A 22,283-nucleotide genomic window follows, 5' to 3' on the forward strand; every position below is an offset into this window, starting at 1 on the left:
TATAATTAAATATAGAAATTTAATGTAATTTAATTGTATTATAATTTATAATTTTTTTTAATAATGTATCGAATAATGTTTATTTTGTAGACTACTTTTGAGTACACCTTTTTTTTTCATTGGGGTAGTAACAAATCTTTTGTTACTTTTGATTGAAACAAAATAGCTTTTTACCTTTTTCATATCCTTCACGAGTGGGGAACTAGGAAAGTGAATCATAATTGGAACTTTATAGCCCATTATGAAAATAATTAATAAAAAATACACGAGAAGAAAAATATTTATATATTATAGGATTAGAAGTTGATTATTATTATTGGTAAAAGTGTTTGAATAATGTAATGAAAAAAAAATCTTCACATAGTACAGTTGAATAATTATTTGCTTAAGTATGGTGATTTTTATAGTAACTACTTAGTCTCTAGGAGCACACGACAACTATGGAAATTTGGTGATCTATAGAGCTGCAACAGCGAGAGAAGAGTTGCTGCAACAGAGAAGGTTTTGTCGCAATGAGCATTTGACGACCAATAAGATTACTGTAACGAACACCCTAATTCAAATAATAATTTAAATAGAGCCTTATAAGAATTTTTTTTTCAACGCATGGACGAGGAAGCCATGAATCATTGCCTTAGGCAGTCCACCTCGTTCCCCATCACTGTCGTCATCTAGTACCGGGTAAAAAGCTAAAAATGATCAATTAAAAGGTTTGGTAAAAAGCTAAATAGGATCGATGTAAAAAGTTAGACTGGAACAAACGAACCTAGTAAAAAAAAAGTAATAATCAAACAATTCTTTTTTAAACCGTTTAATGAAACGGTTAGTTTATCTACTCCTTACCAAAATCCGATGATTGAAGGGAAAAAATCACATTTAAATTTTAAATATTGTTATGCGTGATACTTAAAAATCATATTTTTTAACTATTAAATATTATAGTCTTAATTTTTTAAAAAAAAATTATAAATCTTAAAATTTAAAACGTAAAAAGAACAAATGATATCGAAAAAGGTTTCATTTGATAATGAATAAAGGAGGAAAAAAAGGCATGAAGGGGAAAGGTGGGTGAAAACGAGGGAGAAAGAGCCAAAAGAGGATGGGAGTTGAGATATCATAATCAAAGAGATAACGGGGTAACCGAAGTAACCCTGCAAAAGCATTGTATGGAGCTGCATAAAAAATATTAATATCCGATTTTACGTAAAAAAATATCTGAAATCGATTTTAAGAAAAATTGATTTTTTTAAAAATTGGATTGGATATTTTAAAACCGTATAGTATAATCGGTTTGGAAAAAAAATTAGACGACCGGATTTTTTATTAGATTAAAAACCGGTTTGAAAAAAACCGGATAAAAAATCAGTTTTTTATCCGGAAAAAAATCCGGTCTGGGGTTTAAAAAATTGGATGACTGAATTTTTTACCGGATGAAAAAACGGTTTTTTTTATAAAAAAACAGATTTTTTCAAACCAAAACCGATTACACCAGTTACATCATCCGGCCCTCCAAACCGGTTATGATCCGAACCGGGTTTTTTATAAATCAATTTTTTGGCTTGATGAAAAAACCGAATCGATTTTTATTCGATCCAAATCTAATTTAAATCCAACTATGTGCCTCTATAATTGTGTATAAAAACGGGAGGAATTTGTCACGAAAACACACGTAATCCCAACAAGTGGATCAGCACACGTGCGCGCCTTTGACAATAGAGTTTCATTTGTTCCAACCTGAACATCAAATAAAAGAGTAGTGATAATAATAATAATTTAATCAAGTAGGTTAAGTGATAAAAAATATATTATTTTTAAAATAAAATTTAAATTTAAATAATTATATTTGTAAGATATATGTTTAAAAATTAAACATATATTATTTTATAATCAATTTTTATTATTAAAAAACAGTAATAATAAATTGTTACTGCATTAAAATGTAACATAAATCGTTTGCTTTTTTGTTGGGGTTTGTTAATAAAAACACCCCTATTCCAACATCGCAAATTTAGCCGACTATTGCTCGTCCTTGTACCCGTTGGACGTTTGTAAGACCGGGTCATTTTAGTCATGTACACTCGGTTTTGGTTCGGTGATTTGATTGGTTTGAGCGGTTGATTTTTGTCGTCTACCATCTTCCATACTTTACCCTACATTTATTTTTAATATTTTTTAAACACTTAAACTTTTTTAATATTTTAAATTAATTGAAAATTAATATTTATTCATTAAATTATTTTCATAATTGATAATGTATATATATTCTGTAAACATAATTATTTAAATTTATGACTTCTAAAAAATATCACATCCTTTAATTATTAAAGTTGTTTGATGAATTTTAAAATATATTTAATTTAAATATTAAAGAGTATATTTAAACATATAAAAAAAATATAATAAAACTATTTGTTTTCTCCCTTACAAATAAGGTTAAGAATATCGGCATTAGCGACAAATGGCAAATGCAACACAGCAACAGTACATTGCATTACAAAAAGTCACGAGTTTCTCACACCTTTCTGGCCTTTTAGCCATAACTGCGTGGCATCATCAGAAATTTGAAATAAAAGCCAAGGGCAGTCCCGTCAAGCTGTTAGCTACGAAATAAAATATTCTAACCGTTATCTTGCTCGGTGCCTTTTGTAGACCTCCTTGTGGGACCATTCACCTATTAAAAGGAAAACAAATAATTACGAATCGAAGCAATAAGACGAGGAATTATTCTTTTCTAAAATACGTGGAAAATAAAAAAATAGTAGAAAATAAAATAAACAAATGTTAAACGTAGGAGAGTATATTTCATCTTAATATAATAGGTTTTGATTCAACCTAATTTTATATGATTATTTTTTAATTTAAGTTTAAATAAGGTTCAATCTAAATTTTTAAGAATAAAAACAAGTCAAATTAAGTCATAATAAAGGTATAAGTATCCGTCCGAAGAATAATATTTTTAATATTATTTATTAAAAACTAATTAATATAATATCTATATTTATATTTTTAATTAAAATCTTATTATATTATTTCATGTCAAGTTAGATAAATTTGTATCTAAAAAACGAATAAGTTTCTGATTCATTAGTAGTTTACTAAACTCATATCAAATCGGATAACAGAAATGGAAATAAATTATACTTAAGTGAAATTTAAGTGAATTAAAATTTGGGTAAAGTATATAAATAGTCCTTGAACTTTTAAAATACTTGTATTTTTGTCACCCAACTTTTGAAACTTACAATACATACATCAAATTTTCAGTTCATTTTCATTTATATCCCTGCCGTTACCGTTAATTTTTTGCTGATGTGGCAATTAAACTCCCGCCAACTATCTTCTTCTCATTCTTCTTCTTATTTGAAAACCCTAACTTCAAAAAAATCAAAATCCCGAAAATCATAACCCCATTGAAAATCATAAGCTCCACGAAATCAGAAACCCAAAAATCATAACCTCGAAAAAAATGAAAATCCAAAAATCATAACCCCACAAAATGATTCTCCTATTTTTGATTCTCCAAGTATGGCTGGTTGCTCATGTCTCAGGCTGGTCAACTCATTTTCTTCCAACCATTCACCAAACAAAGGATCGACTTATCGATTCTATGACTTTCCTACAATCTTGTGCCAGAATGTGCTTCTCATCTCCCCCAACTTCATCGGATTGCTCACAAAATTATAGCTCTTCTTTAGTTCATACGTGTAACATGATCCAAGTGTAGTAAAGAATCTTTTTATCTTGTTCATCTTTGTTGTTTTGTTTGTAAAGAAGAAAAACTAAATTGAACTCCGAGTATGCTTGTTGATTTGCTAAACGCGTGAGCCCTATAAATATCAATTAATCCCCTCGTTGTTCTTTGTTCGGTGTTTTGAGGATAAACAAATCATGAAAAGGTGTAAATTCTTGGACAGTGGTGTAATCTTCCTAGTGATATTAAGCTACGATTTCGTCTTATCTTTTTGGTAAAGATCGTATGAGTTGATGTTTGTCGTTCATGGAGGTTGGCTCCACCAACACCAATCCTTAATCATTCCTCTACGGGAACATGTCGATATCCATCTCTTTTCCACTTCTCTGGTAACAGTTCGATTTTTATAGTACATGTTATGATTTTCTCCGGTAAACCTTATCATATTTTGTAGGGTTATGATTTTTGGGTGTTTTGATTTTGTGGAGGTTATGATTTTAAATGGGTTATGATTTTTGGGTTTTTGATTTTGTGGAGGTTATAATTTTCAATAGGGTTATGATTTTTGAGTCTTTGATTTTTTTGGAGGTTAGGGTTTTAAGGAGGAGAAGAAGGAGGAGGACGAGAAGAAGAAGAAGAAAGAAGAAAAGAGTTGATGGGAAGTTAACTACCACATCAAGAAAAAAATTAACGGAGGTAACGATAGAGACAAAAATAAAAATGAACTGAATGTTTTATGATTATTTTACAAATTTTAAAAGTCGAGATTAAAATGCAAAAATCTTAAAAGTTTGGAGATTATTTATATACTTTACCCTTAAATTTTATATCCAACTCTACCTTAACCATCCCTAATTGAGTATTCTTGGTAAGAGTGAAATGATAATCAATTGTCATGTATAAAAACAAATTGCTCTAATTTAAAATAAAAAGATAATTTATTCTACGCTAGTTATTAGTTTTTTTCTCCTTTATTTTTATGACTGGCGAGATATTAGCGTGTATGATGATCATTGATTGTTGATATTTTTTATTTCTTTTTTATATTATTATATCATAATATTTTTTTATTTTTAATAATTATATCTTTATAATTTTTTTCCTTATTTTTATGATGTTTTTTTTATATCTTTTAACACATTTTTATAGTTTGACCGTTGTTTTTATTTATCTTTTTTTTCAGAGTTGAATTTGATTTCGTCGTGACTGATCAAGATGACATATATTTGTTATCATGTTGATATTTCATGCTTTATACCCTTATATTGAATTTGTATACACAATTTGTATTATTGGATAATTTTCTCAAATCATTTAACTCTGATTTATAATTTATATGTTGTCGTCCAATAGTTTTATCTCCTTTTATTGTTCATTGAGTTTATTTAGCTAGTTTTTTAATTAAAAAATTGTACGATTTTAAGTGACTAATTTATTGGGTTAATAATTATAAAAAATTCTTTATTATGTGTTTAGTTTGCAATAATAATTGTAAATTTTCATTGCATTTTAAATATTTATTATTTTAACAAAATTAATGATTTATATAAAGAGGAAAAAGATAAAAAAAATACAAATTAGTTCAAAATATATATTTTAAAGAAATTATTTTTCTTTCTTTCATTTTCGACTCTATCAAACATGAAAAGAATTTTAACTTTTTATATTTTCACCTACCAAGCAAACTATTGAAAATAATTTCTTTATCTTTTTAGATTTTTACCTTTTAATTTTATTTTCATTCTATAAAATAATATTTAATGTTAGAATTATATGTATTAAAATAATCTATTGTAGAATTTAATTTTTTATAATTGATTAATAAATTAAATAACAATTATTAAAAAAATTATCACTTAAATTATTACCAAGATTTTAATTTCTGTTTTTAGTTTAATCATAATTATTAGAATTAAATCACATTAACGATTGAATTAATTGAAACTGAAATAAGTAGTTCAACAATAGAATCAAAAGGATAAGATGAAAAAAAAAGTGTAAATTATTTTAAAATAAGAATATAAATAATACAAAAAAGAGAGATTATATTATATTTATTTTGTGATTGGTCTGACCTTCATTCATGAACTTTCCAAATGAGTCCATAAATAATAGATTGTTAAATTAAAAACAAAATATTTTTTTTATTTTTTTTTATTTTAATTTCATCAAAAAAAAAAAAGAATGCAAAATACAACAGATAGCAACAAATGGAAAAAATGAAAAACTAAAAGCAGTGGGTCCCATCATCTATCTCGATGACGTGGCAATAACTCGGTGCAAAATGGAGGAAAACGACTGAATGGGAACTGAACCGGAAGAGAAGGCAAAAGAAAATAAAAATCAGAGCTCTCATCTGATCTATATGAATTAATTTAAGCAAAAAAAAGTTTTAATTTTAATTTTTTTATTTCATTCAAGTTGTCTTCAAATCGTTGTTAAAGATTCGTTGAATCTTGAGAGTTAAGAATAGATTTAAAGTTTACATGAAGCTGATGTTATTAGCGCATCGTTTTAAGCTTATGAATCGAAGATGAGAACTGTAAACGACAGCGTTGAAACCGTTAACGCCGCTGCCTCCGCCATCGTCTCCGCCGAGTCCAGAGTCCAGCCTACCACCGTTCAGGTATATCCACTTTTATTATAAGTATTTTGTAAAAAACAAAATCTTCTGTTCTTTTTTCCCGATTGGTTGCCGGGAAAAGTACTGGAAATTCACGATTTTCAGATTATTCGAGGTCTCTTTTGAATTGATAATCCAGAAGTGGGGAGGAGAGCGGAGACTCGAGTTATTGGAAAAAAGAAATTCCCGTTTATGTTCTTTGCTTGCTTTTCTCGATGCTGAATAGTATGAAATTTATTTGTGATTTGATTTCAGTATTGAACTTTAATTTTCTCCGTTATCTGTTTGGTCGCCGAGAAACTGAGCAAAAACTGAAAGTAGTTGAAATTCGGATCCGGAATTCTAAACTTTAGCTGAGCTAGATTCAGCTCAAGCTTCTAGTCTTACCTTTTTGCTTTTCATGCTTCTTGAGAATAAACAGCAAACATGAAAATCTTACTCATTGGAATTCAATTAAAAATAGAAAAAGAAATAAAAGATCGCTTTACGCCTATACTTTAAGGAGCAGATTTGAGTTTAGAAGGTTATTTTTTTTCAAGTAAAAAAGTAATATTTCTGGTAGTTTCTAGTTAGTTTGGTCAGTTTTCTACAATTCCTTCACGGTTTGGGTGGTTGGTGCATCTCCTATATTCATTCTAGTGTCCTACTATGGAAGAACTCTCTGATATCTGGTTATGGTGGAAAATTAGTCGATCTGGTTTACACAATGTAAAAGAAATGGAGCTTAATTTGATATTTGATATTTGATATGAATGATATATGTTTTTAGTCTTTTTTTCCATTTTATGATCTGCCTATGGAATCATATTCTAGGAAGAATGCAATTTGATCAGCCAAAATTGTTGACTGACCCATCTTATAATCTCGGACTAAAAGTTATATTCAAAAAGTGTGTTCTTTGCTGTCTAATATGTGGTCTTCCTTGGATAACTGAAACACTAATTGAAGTCAGAGTAAATGCTTGCTCAAGCTGCCTTTTTGGCAGCAGTTTTGGCTTGATTTTTATAGTGAATCCAGTCACAATATACTCACACGTACATTGAGACCTGTTTATGTTGTTTGAGTGAGTATTTTATGCTGTGCAGTTTATTTGTTTTTGTCGCGTATACCACATTGTACATGCGAAGTTAGCAAAGGAATATGGAAACTGGAGTTTTGTAAGCATATTGCAACAATAAGATCCAGGCAGAGAAGATTTTATCAATTTTTTATGCGGATTTAATCGTTGTGATGTACTCATTATTATGTTGTGGTAACAGATAGTTATTTGTTCATCTTACTCTTCATTACTCCATCCACATCTTATTCTAGCTGTTTAGGGTTGCTACCTTACAGAGAGTGCTTGAGGATGAAAATAACTTATTTTCTGTATGGAATCCTGACTCACACTCTTTTATTTAACTGCAGAAGAAAAGATGGGGAAGCTGCTGGAGCTTTTACTGGTGTTTTGGATCTCACAAGAACAGTAAACGAATTGGCCATGCTGTCCTTGTCGCTGAACCAGTGATGCCTAGAGCTGCAGTCTCAACTGCTGAAAATGTAAGCAATCCAACCAGCATTGTAATGCCCTTTATTGCCCCTCCCTCATCCCCTGCATCATTCCTGCAATCGGATCCTCCATCTTCCACCCAATCACCGGCTGGATTACTATCCCTAACTGCCCTTTCAGTTAACACCTACTCTCCCCGCGGACCTGCATCCATTTTTGCCATAGGCCCTTATGCATATGAAACCCAGTTAGTCACACCCCCGGTATTCTCTACCTTGACAACTGAACCATCCACAGCTCCTTTTACACCCCCTCCAGAATCTGTTCAGCTGACTACACCTTCATCTCCCGAAGTACCGTTTGCTCAATTGCTGGCATCTTCCTTGGAGCGTGCTCGGAGAAACAGTTGGATCAATCAGAAATTTGGATTGTCCCACTATGAGTTTCAGTCTTATCAAATATACCCTGGGAGCCCTGGTGGTAATCTCATATCTCCTGGGTCTGTAATCTCTAATTCAGGCACATCATCTCCTTTCCCTGATAGACGTCCTATCCTTGAGTTCCGCATGGGGGATGCTCCCAAAATCTTAGGATTTGAACATTTACTACTAGGAAATGGGGTTCTAGGCTAGGATCTGGATCATTAACACCAGACGGACTGGGGCAAGGTTCACGACTAGGTTCTGGATGTGTGACTCCAGATGGTCTGGGTTTGGGTTCAAGATTGGGTTCAGGATCATTGACACCTGATGGTTTGGGTCCTGCCTCAAGAGATGGTCTTCTCGTGGAGAGTCAGATTTCTGAGGTAGCATTGCTTTCTAACACAACACGTAGACCTAAAACCGATGAGATTATTGATCACAGGGTCTCTTTTGAATTGAGTGGCGAAGATGTGCACGCTGCCTCAAAAACAAGTCACTGGCATCAAGCAGAACCATACCAGAGTATGAATATCCGAAGGATTTGGTGGCGCAGGGCGGGATAGAAAAAGATGGACTAGCAAAGGATGTAGAAAGTTCTTGTGAGCTGTATATTATAGAAACATCCAAAGAAACAGATGAAAAGGTTTCAGGAGAAGCTGAAGAGGATCATTGCTATCAAAAGCATCGCTCCGTTACTCTCGGGTCAGTTAAAGAGTTCAACTTTGACAACAGAAAAGGAGAAGCTTCTGACAAGGCCACCGTCAGGTCCGAATGGTGGGCGAATGAAAAGGTTTCCGGAAAGGAAGCTAGGCCCTGTAACAACTGGAGTTTCTTCCCTATGTTTCAGCCAGAGGTAAACAGAGTTTTGTAAGCTATACAACTTAGTTTCACCTCCTTGCATAAAGTCATAAAACTTGTTTAAATAGATTTGCAACGCTAAACCACTAGCCTTTCAGTTGATTTATCCGAAGGTCGAAAGTCGTACTTTCTTCAGTAGTCTTGGCATGATTAGACGATGAAGTGAACTAAAAGGCTAGTTTTCAGAGGTCAGAAGAGTCTTTATTCCTTATGACCTAAAAGATGATCCAGTGGGGGAATAGTTCATAGGGATAAACTGTGTGGGCACTGATAGAGCATTCTTTTAACGTGTAGTGTTGTATTCTTATTTTCTTTTAAATATGTAACTGTAAGAAGGATAATTTTTTTCCATGCCTGTACTCTGTACTCTGTAGCTCATTTGATGATTTTTGTGGTTAATATCTTGCACAACATCTTTCCTGTATCAACGAATGTACCAGACCAGAAATTTAACATTGCTTGGTTAAGTCACGGTGTTCGTATTATTTGCATCAAGTTAAGCTAGTTATCCAGACTGTTTTTCTTCACCTATATGAATATGATCTTCAGAATTTATGAATTATCTCTTAAGAAAACTGTGTATACATGTATCCGGCCGGCAATCTCTTCCGAATCCGGATTACAGGGTAGTTAACTAGAAGAGCTCTGCATGGATTTGATGCCAGAGAAAACATGCTTGGGGCAGTAGGGGTTGATAAGTCTATATATGATTTTAATAGAAAAGTTGGGGCATAGATCAATAAAGCAATGAAGTTCATAGTTGATCATAAAATGATGTCCATTTATGGTTGATGCCAGCAATACTTGTGTTGGCTTAAGGATAAGCATAACAATGTTTGGTTAATAGCGATGAACTCAACAATATTTATCGTCGGAGTTGTTTAAAATTATCCAAATTTACAGGGATGGCAATGAATTCTATTTTTTAGAGGTAACAAATAATTTTATCATTGTTTTAACTTAAAATTTTCAACATTTTAATTTTTAAAGGTTATGGTCCACTAATACCTTAGAGGCTCTATTTTCGTCCTTGGTAACAGCTGAAGGCAGAAGGCTGAAGCTGATGCTTCTGTCCACAAAAATCAAGGACAGAAAAAAATATGTAACAGGCTGTGCCTAGTACAAATGATTTTAATTGAAAAATTAATGGTTAGTATTTGATTGAATCGAGATAATTTTTTCTGAATTAGACGAGTCGGTGAATTATATTTATTATTCAACTTTAATTTAACAAAAATTTGAGTTAAACTTATAAAATTTTAGTTGAATTGAATATAATTTTCGAATCGAATTTTATTTACTCCTAATAACATATACAGTAAGCTGCCGTGTCATGTTTCGAATGTAGAAACACTTGAATCATTTGAAACATCTTAAAGTGTGAAACCCGTGGCCCTCCACTCTGCTATAATCACTTTCCATTGGTTTGAAACTGATAGGATGATAGCAAACAGTACTTTTTTCTAATCACAGCATTTCAGGATATTAAGTTATTCTTTTATTGGATCAGACAAAATAAGAACAGATACTGTAATTACTGGTTCTCCTTTGAATCAATAATTTAGATGACAATTATATGGACTTTGGTCTGGTGTGGCGGCTGCTATCACTTGAACCTCGACCTGATCAGTACCGCCCACAATTTCAACCCAAGAACTGACCCTGCCGGGTCCCTGAAGTTTCAGAAACTTGTAATTTGAGTAATCCTAGGAGGGTATATAGGGTAAAACAAATGATTTATGGTCGTTATCGTTATTATTCACTTCAACATAATAAGCCTATAGCGAATAAGAAGATGAAGTGAAACGTCTAATTCAGCATATATTTCTGTAAAGAATAATAAGTGAAACTTTTGATTCAGCGATGGCACTGTAATCCCTTGAGCTTTACATGCGAGTATGAGTAAGGTATATACTTTCTATCCGCTCCGGTGGTCGAAGGTCGAGTAATATGATCCGTACGGCCAGATGCCTGGCCGTACAGGAAATGAAAAGCAAGATGAAGTATCAATATTGTTGTTGCCACTCTTGAATTGCCTGATGAAGAGCATAATTAGGGACCAGATTGCAGTGATCGAGCTTAAGATTTGTCATCGGAGATGTGTCGTGGCCACTTTCCAACCATCCTCTAATAGCATCGGCTTCATATGTGAAGCCGTCGGCCGCTATGAGGGATCCTTCATCATCCTGCAAATTCAAAAGACAGACATCATGGAAATAAGAACCAAATTAAATATGTTCTTTTCAGCCAAATGAAAACTATATGTGGTAGAAAAAAATGAAACTGGGGGGATCTTCATGTGCTAAATGCATCATGTAACCATGAAAATCACTAAAAAGAATATACACACATATACATATTGATTCACTTGTTCAAGTGATAAAAGGGGTTCGATGAATGGCAGGCATAAGTTCTACTCCAAAGAACTGTTCTTGGATGTTACCTGAAAAACTGGGCAGACAAAATGAGGAGGAGCACGACGAAGCTCCTTAGCTTCCAAGCATGGTGCTGAGTTGGTACATGCATCCCTCACTGGTCCGAGCAGACTCCAGATTTCTGACATGTCTGGTCGATTCCATGGCTGCATGTCACAACACCTTAATGCTAACTGAGCCAAGAGTTCGGCATCTTCAAATGGCCATTTCCCAGCTGTCCGGTCCAACACTGTGTCAAAGTTTTCTGTCTCTAATGCACATTCAACATCTTTCAAGATCCCCAAAGCTGGTCTCCCAGTCAAAAGTCGTAACAGTATCATTCCAAACGAGTACACATCAGATTCTCGGGTAACTTCTCTGTTCTCGAGATACACTGGATCCGTATAAACAGATGCAGAAATATCTGCATTTTCACCTTGCGGGATCAAGCGGTAGATGCCACTGTCAATGAGCTTTGATACAAAATTGGAATCTAGAAGGACCTTAGAAGGTTTTAAGTTCCCATGGGGTATACAAGGCTTGTTAGAGTGGAGGAAGATAAGAGCAGAACATATCTCAGAAGCAATGCGAATTCGAGTTTGCCATGGAAGTGGTGGAGTTTTTTTTTGCAGGCAAGGCGCTCTTCTAGACTGCCATTCCTGAGGTACTCAAAGACCAGTGACCTGGATTCCGGGCAAGTTCCAACTATTGTTACCAGATTTGGATGTCTAACCCGACATAATATCTCTACCTGAAATAAATTATCAGAAAATAAACCATCACTGGAAAACTTACTGGTGGTATTAATGGGTAACAGAAATTTAACTAAGGCCACTTTTTGAACCATAGAAAGGGGCAGCTAAAGAACCTATATATGAGAAGCACCAATTGAATATGTCAGATTACTTTCAGAAAGCACCTCAGATTTCTTATCAATAAAATGATCCGGAAGCTTGCAGGATATGCAAACAATTAATTGCTGTCTGAGAGGCTTTTTTTATTCTCGCCTCTACTTTACTCTGATCGGAAATGTTTTTTTTAATCACTGAAATGGTACACTCGAAACATATTTCGATGTTAAAGCAACAACTCGGTGATTTACTGTTTATGGTAATATGCCAAGGTGTAGCATAACAAAGCACATTTCAAGACTGCGATAATAATTGAATGATGCCAAAAATGGTTCCTCCATGAAAGAAGATTTTTCCCTAGTATGACAATCCTAATTTACAATCTGTCTCTAGTTCATCAGATGTATCATGCGCAGATGCTTATAGCAGGGGGGAAACGGGGAAAAGGGGAAAGGAAAAAAACAACAAGAACAACAATTTCTTTCGATGCTGTAATTATGTAGAGATGTTGGATAAAGTTTACCTCATTTTCAAATTCCATGAGACTTTGAGAGCCATATGAAGGCAACATTTTTATAGAAACATTCAAATGGCGAAGGAAACCCTTGTATACACTTCCATATCTTCCTTCTCCAATCTTCCAAGATGGGTCAAAGTTACGAGTGGCGTTGTTAATCTCCATGAACGAAAATTCAAGGATTTGTGTCCCTGGAAAGCTTCCATCTCTTCCATTTACCAATTTCCTTAATTTTTCCAACACCCTCAATGCATTTCCATGCTCTATTCTCATGTCATCCCGTTGTTTCTTAAAACTAATCAAAAGTTCCACAGCTGAGAACATCTTGTCTTCCAACTGCTCCGCTATGCATTGGGACTCCGCAACTTGGCTCTCAAGTTTCACCCTTTGGTCCTTAACCCTTTGCAGTTCTTTAATAAATTCATCACGCTGATCCTTCATCTTTTGTACTTCTTGCTTTTCTCTTTCAAGAAATTCCTCCATCTCTTTCCTTCTGCTCATCTCCTTCACACATAAGCTTTCTAAGCCTCTTCCTGAAAAGAAGTATCATGAGCAGGAATTTTTTGTTTATTTTTGAGAGAGAAGGGGGGGTGGGGGGATCAGTGGAAATGGTACAATTCAACTTCATCTTCTATCAAGTTACTCAGGCAAGATGTTTCCGAAGCTTCATTCGATTTGAAATCAGAATCTTGTCAATCAAGCAAAAGAAGAAGCAATTTTCACCTTGGATATAGCCTCCATGTCATCATCCTCCTTCCATTGCTTCACTGTTTCTGAAAAGGCTTCCTGGTTTAAGTTAAGACCATATATAGTAGACACTTCTACTTGTTCATCAATTTCATTACTGACTTGCCGTTGATGTTCTGCTTCCTGAAAATCAGCAAATCATTGTAGTATAATCTGGTTGTTTAGTGTGATAAAAATAGCTTACATACTAAGAAGAAGATTAAGAAGGTGTTTTTCTTTAACAGGTAACTAAATTCATTTGCTGGACACAATCTGACTCAAAGGAATCCAAACTCTGGTTTATAAAAGCTTGATAAATTCAACAATAAAAACCATAATCCCTTGGATTTTCTTTTCTTTTTCTCTAAATGCAATGTTTAAAAGGAACAGCTAGAATAGCTTACAGCCTTACCAGAAAATAACGTCAATTATCTTGGCAATGTTACCAACAAGTTAAAAATTAAAGCATCTTTTCTCACCTCATCCATTCGCAACAGGGTTGACCCATCAGTGTCAACAACTCCACTGCTAGATGAGTTTGGATGTTCTAAATGCCAGGAACAAGACCTTAAATTTCCTCTCACTGCGTTTGTATCTATCTTTAGTTCTGCATGGCTCAGCAACAAAGTTATTCCTTAGGGGAAAATATCTTCCTGGAGCTTTATACATGGAAGTCAACAGACAAAATCTAAGATGAGATATTGATCTGGAGCAGGGAATTTACCTTGAAGTCTCTTCCTAAGCACCGATTCTGACAGCAAGATCTCTGATTGCGCTGTACTTAGGGGTGAATCCGGTGTTGGTGATGGAGTTGTAATCTCTCTACTAGACCCTTCTTTTCTGCCTACTCCATTGCTACACAAGTTTGGATCTTCTGAATGAATGGAAGTAGGCCTCAAATTTCCCCTCACTCTGTCAGTCTCTACCTCTAATTCTGCATGGCTCAGCAACTAAGTTATTCCTAGGGGAAAACATCTGCCTGGAACTCTATAAATGAGAGCCAACAGACAAGATCTAAAATAAGAATTTGATCAGAAGCAGGGAGTTTACCTAGAAGTCTCTTCCTAAGCACAGATTCTGACAGCAAGATCTGTGATTGTGCTGATCCTAAGGGTGAATCCGGTGGTCGTGATGGAGTTGCAATCTCTCTACTAGATCCTTCTTTTCTGCTTACTCTGTTTCATATTAAGTCCAACTAGTAAAAAACCATTTAAGTTCTCAGTGCAAAACTCTACAAAGTTAACCTGAAATGCTAATCCACTAGTTTAGAGCTAGACAACCGCCACCAGTCAAACAAATTAATTCTAAGATAGTAAGAAGGGTAAATCTATCATCTTTAAGTAATGAGGTCACAGTTAAATTTTGCATTGCTGATCCAATGGACCAAACAGCAGTGAAGGAGGCATTAATGCCTCTTCCAACCTAAAAGAATGTTGAGCAACCAAGCATTACCTAGTATAGATGAGGCAGCCCTTGCAAACAAACCAGATATGGCAAGAAACTGGTGCACTTTGGCATACAAATATTGCTTTCTTGGACTTCAGTTCCACTAGTTTCCTGCAATCTCGAAGAGAATTTAAGTTCATAATTGCAAATACATTATAAATTGGAGGCTTGCACCACCACTGTAATCACCAAGCTAGGTTTGTTAAGAAGAATTCAGAATACCAAAATTACATAAATTCATGATGATACTACTTGGGTATAACTGACGCTTTTCAAATCTCCTTAAGTATAAGAGTTGCACCATGATGGTATAAGATGAAAATAGGATTGTGATAAGAGATTTTTACATAGAATAATATTTCAGCTACTGCTCCCATGACAAGCCATCTAATATTTTGACGTGCTATAATTTCTGCGATTCCTTTTTCAACACTGTCCATTTCTATCCATACTGCATCTGCCTGTACCTGGACAATGTCCATTGGTTAATAGGAACACAAACAAACAAACCCAGAAAGGGTGCTGCTCAGAACAAAAATAATTCCAGGGCAGTGTAATTTTGGTCATATCGGTGACAGAACTAAATCAGAAAAGACAGAAAATAATAGTACCTCTGAATGGTCAAGAATAAGAAGGTATTCATCTAAGAGTTCTCTCAATTTTTGTCTTTCAAGTTTCTGGAATGCCTCAACTGCATGCTGTTTCGATTTACCAAGCCTGAGCTTTCTGTCCGCTGTTTAAAATTAGAAAATTAAAGATATAGGAGTACCTTAAAATCTCTACCATATGATCAAAGCAATCAAGCTACAAATATGCATAATAATCATTACTCATTATCAATTTACGAACATCCACTAAAGTGCAATATATAGTATTTCTGATCACCAACTCCACAAGCTTTCTATCATCTGTCAAAGCAGTGAATTCTTAAATCAAATTACCAAACAGAAACATGTTACTTACCAATTCTGTCAAATTATGAATATCCGTTGAACTGCAATATAAACTCCAAATGAAGTATGATTTCTGATTAGTAACTCCATAACGTTTCTATTTTCAGTCAAATGAACTGGACTCTTAAATCAAATACCAAACAGAAACAGGTTGTCCCTCAGTTCTGTTTGTTCATATCGAAACCAGTTTACATTATTCAATGTCATAGAGCAAACCATTTTATTATTTATTTATTTATTTGTATTTTTTGTGAGGTTGGGCATCTTCGAATCAAACTCTGTATTTCCAGCAAGGGTCCACCGTTCATTATTCCAACAAAAATTCCGGGAGATTTAATGGATTTGCAGCAATATAATCTTGTAATCCAGAAGTGCTGCTAAAATTCAATCCTAGTTCATTCGATATTGAGTTATTCAAAAAATCAGCTCAAGAATTTTTTTTTAAAAAAATTGTTTTCAAATCTAATAAGCTAATGATAAAAACAGGAACAAGCAAACAATTGCTCTCTTTCTTTCACGAATTTTGATTTTTTTAAACAAAAAGAGCAGGCGTCAGCAGTAAAAAACAAAAACAACTTCCAAATCTCCCTTTCTTTTTCCTTCAACTTTCTCAGCAAAAAACGGTATATCAACAACCAGTGAGCAAACTCCAAAATTCAATATTCAACAAAATTAAAAAAGGAAAAGAAAAAATAAACTCACTCGATGTATGTACATGAGTAGGCCGGTGAACGTGAAGCACACATATCTTTTCCCGGGAAAGTTGTCAACCGCCCAATTAAGCGTCGTCTTGCTCTTCTCAACATTCCTCCCCACCGCAACAAAAATAACCTCCTCAACACCGTATTCTCTCTCTCCTTCATTCTCTCCCACAGACTTCCCATCTATCCACAGATTCTTCTTCTTGTTGATTTTTTTCTTATTTTAAGAGTATCCCGTTCCACGGGAATTATGATCGGGATTTAGGACCACTTTAAATTTTCCAAATTGATTCGGTGAGTGGTCAATCACCGAGTTAAAACCTGGCATTTTCTTCTTCTTTTCATAATTAGATCTGTGTCATTGCTCTCAAGTCTAACCTACCTTTTGGACAAAACAAAGAAAAAAAGGGAGAAACAGTCGCTTGAAAATTACGATGAGATTTAAACGGTAATAAATAAATGAAAAGAAGATGGGTAAAGGAATATAAGACCAAGTGGCAAGTGTGGAATGGAAAAGGCAGAGTTTTATGTTATTGGAATAATGATAAATGTAGTCCTTAACTTTTATACAATTTATCATGTTAGTCTTTATTTTAATTAAATTTAATAATCGTCTTTTAAAAATAGTTAATTTTTATTAATTTGTAGTAAGTATAAGACAATATCTGTTCATAGATAAATCTCAATCATTTGACATTGAATACTCAAACCTCTGATATTCATAGAATAACAATAATTCATATACCACTGAAGTCGTTCGGTTCAAAAAAATAGTTAAAGTTGAGTCTTAATTTTATAATGAAAAACTTGAATCGTTTCTAACGTAAACACTAATTAAACTATAAGTTTTACTATTTTTTTCCAAAATTATTAAATTTTAATTTTAATAATTTTAAATAGTTTAGTTTTATAATTAATATATTTAAAAATTAACTTATTTACACAATAAAATATTATTTTTTGTCAATGATATATTTAACACAATAAGAAGTTAAATTTTAAAAAATGTATTATTAAAGGTTAAAATATAACAAATTTATTGTGAGAGGATGGATATAAATTTTGAAGGGATAAGATCTATTCGCACTATAAAATTTTTAAGTTTTATAAAATTTTGAATTGTTGAATGAGTGAAAATTGATAATTGAGAATAATAAGTAATGAATATATTTAATGAAAAACTTGACTATCCTCAAAATATATATTTTAATTTCATCCATCAAACTAAGTTAATATAATGATTTGAAAAATAGAATTTAACTTTTTTATACTATATAAGTCGTCTTAATTCATTTTTAATATGTATATAAATTAACATAATTGTAGTTTTTAATATATATATATATATATATATTGATATTGATATCGAATAATCATGTGTTTAAGGTGTAAGAAAATTCTAAAACGTGTGGCATAATCTAAGTTAAGACACTAATATGGACAAAAAATATGGACCAAGTTGAGAAACTATTGTAAAAGGGACTAAATATTCTTTTATCCTTTTCCTTTTTTTTCTATTTAAACGGAGCATTGATTTTAGTTTGAATGTTTTATTATTTTAGCGTTTTTATAAAGCTTTAGCATTGTCCTTTGCACTTTTATATTGCTTTCTATTTTCATCTTGAAGAATCTTTTTCGATTAAAGTTTGTTTCGATTATAATGGAATTGTTCTTTGCTATAATTAATTTTTTTTCATATTCTAATAAATTTAAATTTATGTAAATTTACATGATCTGTATGAAATGGAAAAAATAGACTTAAAAGAGTAGTTTTATTGATAGGATCAAATGAATTGTAATATTATCGATGTTTTTTTTTTATTTGAGCGTAAAGTTATAATTAATGATTATCAATCGTTGATCGATATCAATTGAAAGGTAGAGTTAAAAAAACGCTAAGGTAAGGTGTTTTATTAAGTTGCATCTTGTCTTTTGATCATATTTGAGAGATTATGTAGACTCGTTAATGTATTTTTAACGTAGATATGAAGACTATTAGAAGGGTATGGCCTAAGTGACTATGGTCAGTGACGAGAAATTGAATCTTGTAGGTCAAGTGCTATTAAAAGCCGTGCCATTAGAATTATCTCAAAATTTAGGTCTTGATATCTTCCAAGACATTTCTTTTACGTCATTTAAAGATCTTTAATGTCAGATATTAAAGATATTTTAAGATTTTCAATGATTGTGAGGTGTAAGAAAAATATTCAGATAATTTTTAATTGGATGTAACCAATTTTATGTTTCATAAATTACAAAAATGAAAATAGATAATGATGAACATGGATAATACTTTGCAATTCCATGTGTCAAACTAATGAAAAAGAAACTTTATTCAGGGACCAAATAGATAAAAGTGCCCAACTTTGGGGACTAAATAAGGATTTAACTGGAAGTCATAACATAGTGACATTTAACTAATCCCCGCCAAAACTAGTTATCCATGTATTCCCTTCGCCCACCTGACCTTTCTGGTGTCCGTTTGACTGGTAGCTTCTGAAGACACTCTCTTCCCTCCATGCCTACTTCATCTCCCTTTCTCACCACAACCCGTAAATCATTTTCTTCTGTCTATAGATCATGGAAACCACCGCAGACCCTTCATCAGAAATCTCTATTAGCGGTCGCGATTCTTCCGCCGTGTCGTCATCAATCTCCGATCATGATCCTCGTCCAATTGGAATCTCTCCGATTCAAATCTTCATCTTTGGAGGAGAATATGAGTCTCCTACAGCAACAAAGAGACGAAGCAATTGCTCACGCCGCTACTTCAACGGAAAAAGTCCACGACCAAATCGAGGAATTTGAAGTCATTCTGAGAGAAAACGAAGAAGGTTTCGCTAGAAAGATCGACGAGGAATTGAAAGCGAAGCTAGAACTCGAGAAACAGCTTGAAATTTCTAGAGGAAAAATCGAAGAGCTTGAATCCAAAACTAAAGTTCGGAATGAAGTATTTGAGAAAATTTTGGATTCGATCCGGTCAGTGAAGGAAAATTTGGTCAAACTCATCGAAGTTTTGAATGATGAAAAGGCATTGATGGAGAATGTCGATAGCGAGAGCGATTGCGATAGCGAAAAAACAGAATTAGAACAAAGAACTGGGGATTTTTGGAGATAAATTACCATGGTTTTAAAACTTGCGAGTGAAGCTAACTCGAAAGCAAATGAGTTCAAGGAAGCAAGAAAGAAGGAGAAGAGGGAATTGGAGAGCAGCCTTGTGAGTTTAACGGAGGAGAACCGTGACATCAACAGCTTGTTGAGGATCGCTTTGGTGGAGAAAGAGGCAGTGGAGAAGAATTTGAATAAGTTGAAAGGGAACAATGAGCAAAAGAGGGTGGCATTGTTACATATTGCAGAGCGGGGGCTCCAGAGAGTCGGGTTCGGGTTTATGATGGGAAGCAACGAGCAAGCCATCGAGAGTTCCGGGGCCAGTAGTACTTCTACTAATGGGAGTAAATCCGATAATAGCGAGTGTGAAGAGGAGGTTGTTAGCCTGGTATGTTCAAGTTCACTTTATCTTTGTTTGCATTGACATATTAGCTTCACATGGATGCTTCAGTTTTGCCGTTCAGTTGAACCTAAAATTCATATGGGTTAAGATACTTAAGGACAGTGTTTCATGCACGCTTCGAACAACTCGTATTTTTTTTTTTGTTCAATCCATCGTTTTCTATTATAGATGGCACACACTGTTCGGTAAGAATTAGTGATAGTAATTCTAGCTAGCTGGTATGCGTCTGTACTATACATTGATCAATTTGCAACAAACAAAATGTCTTGCATAGTAACTTCCGTCTTCGACAGGCCTCTACGGTGGAGAAGATAATGAAGAATTTAAGACTTGAAATTTCTCAATTACGACGATCTTTGGAGGAATCTCGGTATTTCATCAACGTTTGCTGCTATTGCTTATGTACCCGAACTTGCATCCGATAAATATTCTGATGAGTATGAGAATATGATCGTTTAGATACATGAGAAAACTTAATTGAGCATATATAGGAGACTTACTCGCATCGGAACTCACGGTGATTGCACTTCTCTATGTAATATTTTGCTTTTGATGACAATGTAGGCATCCTTTGATTGTAGTTTATAACTTTAACGATATAGTATAGGTAAAAACTAGATTGATGTGCCTCTTTCGGAAGATGCAAATATTATGAATCTATGCTCTCCCGTTTTTAAATATGCAATTCTTATTCCTGCTAAAAGATTTATTGTCGTTGCTATGCTAGGTCCGATAACGAGCGACTGCAGAGTCTTACAGAGAAACAAGTTCAAAAAATTGAAGAAAACACTGTACATTAAGGAATTGGAAGACAGGGAGATGGTTTTAGCTCAAAATGTTAGCATCTGCCTTTTTTTCCTGCATCCTCAGCTCACCCCCCTTCTCTGTTCTTAGTTTATTATTTTATTGAAATTTCTCTTTATAAGGTCGAGAAACTATTGACGGAAATAAAAGAAAATGAAGCAGGTGTTGCTAGATGGAGGGAAGCTTGTGAGTTGGAAGTGGAAGCAGGAAAAAAAGAGGTTAAGAGCGTGACAAACTGGTATGTAGTTGTATTCTGTCAATATGAACCATCAAACTTGTGTGCTATGTGAATGAATACGAATATCTTTTTATCTTTTACATTACTCGGCTTCGACTCTTTGCCTAAGACTAGTCTGACTCGTCTTATCATCGTATCAGTCAAACATATTTAAAGTTTCCACGAATATGGAGGATCATATCCCCCATGACACAAATGTCAAATACATGAGCTTCAAGCAGAAGCAGTCAGAAACTCAGAATAGTATAGATAATCTTGATTTATATCTAGATAACTCTTAAAAATGACATTGAATTTAATTGGGGTTGCTGAGATAAAATCCAACAACATTGATGTTTGATTAGGCTGTCATTTTGAAGCAAGAGTTGGACAAAACAAAGGCAGCTCTGGAAATATCCAATGGCAAGTTAAAGCTGAAAGAAGAACTTGCAGCCGCTGCTATAGCTGCACAGGCAGCTTCCGAGCGGTCTCTGAAGCTAGTCGACAGCAGAGCAGCAGGACTCGTGAACGGATCGAGGAGTTAATGAAAACAATTAGAAGAAGCAGAGGGCAAAGAGAGGAGCCGAGGTAAGCTGAGTCACTTTTGTTGGCCATGGCAAGTCCTGAAAATGAATATCACTAGCAATACAATAGTAGAGCTCAGAATGTTAAACGCATGCTACCAAAAATGCAGGCCTTGCTTTCATAACACCAGGTAATTTTAGATGTACCATTCAGACAATACTGTTAAGTGTTACCTTGTCTTAAATATGTCATTTGTTGTTTTTTTCTCTTGTAAACCATAAATATTGAAATTACAAAGATACATTCCCTAATAGTTACGATATAGAGATTGACATTTAACCTGAATTCAACGAGTTTCGATCCAATTTTGTTTTATGTGGTTTTTTGTTGTTGAAAATTTTGAGTTTAAATTGGGTCGACTTTTTGAATGATAAGATCAAGTCAAGATCAATTTAGAGTGAACAATGTCTGATTCAAGAATAATTAGTATAATTGACATTATATTTAGGGATAAGTACTATTATATCATTGTCTA

At 33.7% G+C, this 22,283-nt stretch overlaps 1 protein-coding gene and 2 pseudogenes across 1 annotated transcript; 2 read left to right on the plus strand and 1 right to left on the minus strand.

Moving 5' to 3' along the window:
• Positions 1-6,029: 6,029 nt before the first annotated feature.
• LOC120209071 lies at positions 6,030-15,050 on the plus strand (annotated as a pseudogene).
• On the minus strand, positions 10,863-16,914 carry LOC120161332 (U-box domain-containing protein 32-like; the record flags this gene model as incomplete). Its single annotated transcript, XM_039171875.1, is given in 15 exon segments — positions 10,863-11,269; positions 11,527-12,122; positions 12,125-12,248; positions 12,872-13,394; positions 13,489-13,496; positions 13,589-13,735; positions 14,071-14,198; positions 14,316-14,525; positions 14,642-14,766; positions 15,044-15,148; positions 15,385-15,399; positions 15,401-15,504; positions 15,649-15,770; positions 16,693-16,737; positions 16,740-16,914. Coding segments are annotated over 15 exon segments (2,607 nt in total), but the record flags the coding sequence as incomplete, so codon positions are not given.
• Positions 16,915-19,271: 2,357 nt separating this feature from the next.
• LOC120208971 lies at positions 19,272-21,947 on the plus strand (annotated as a pseudogene).
• The last annotated feature ends 336 nt before the right edge of the window (positions 21,948-22,283 follow it).

Source organism: Hibiscus syriacus, unplaced genomic scaffold (genome assembly GCF_006381635.1).
Source record: "Hibiscus syriacus cultivar Baekdansim isolate YM2019G1 unplaced genomic scaffold, ASM638163v2 tig00000002_pilon, whole genome shotgun sequence".
Classification (NCBI taxonomy): Eukaryota; Viridiplantae; Streptophyta; class Magnoliopsida; order Malvales; family Malvaceae; genus Hibiscus; species Hibiscus syriacus.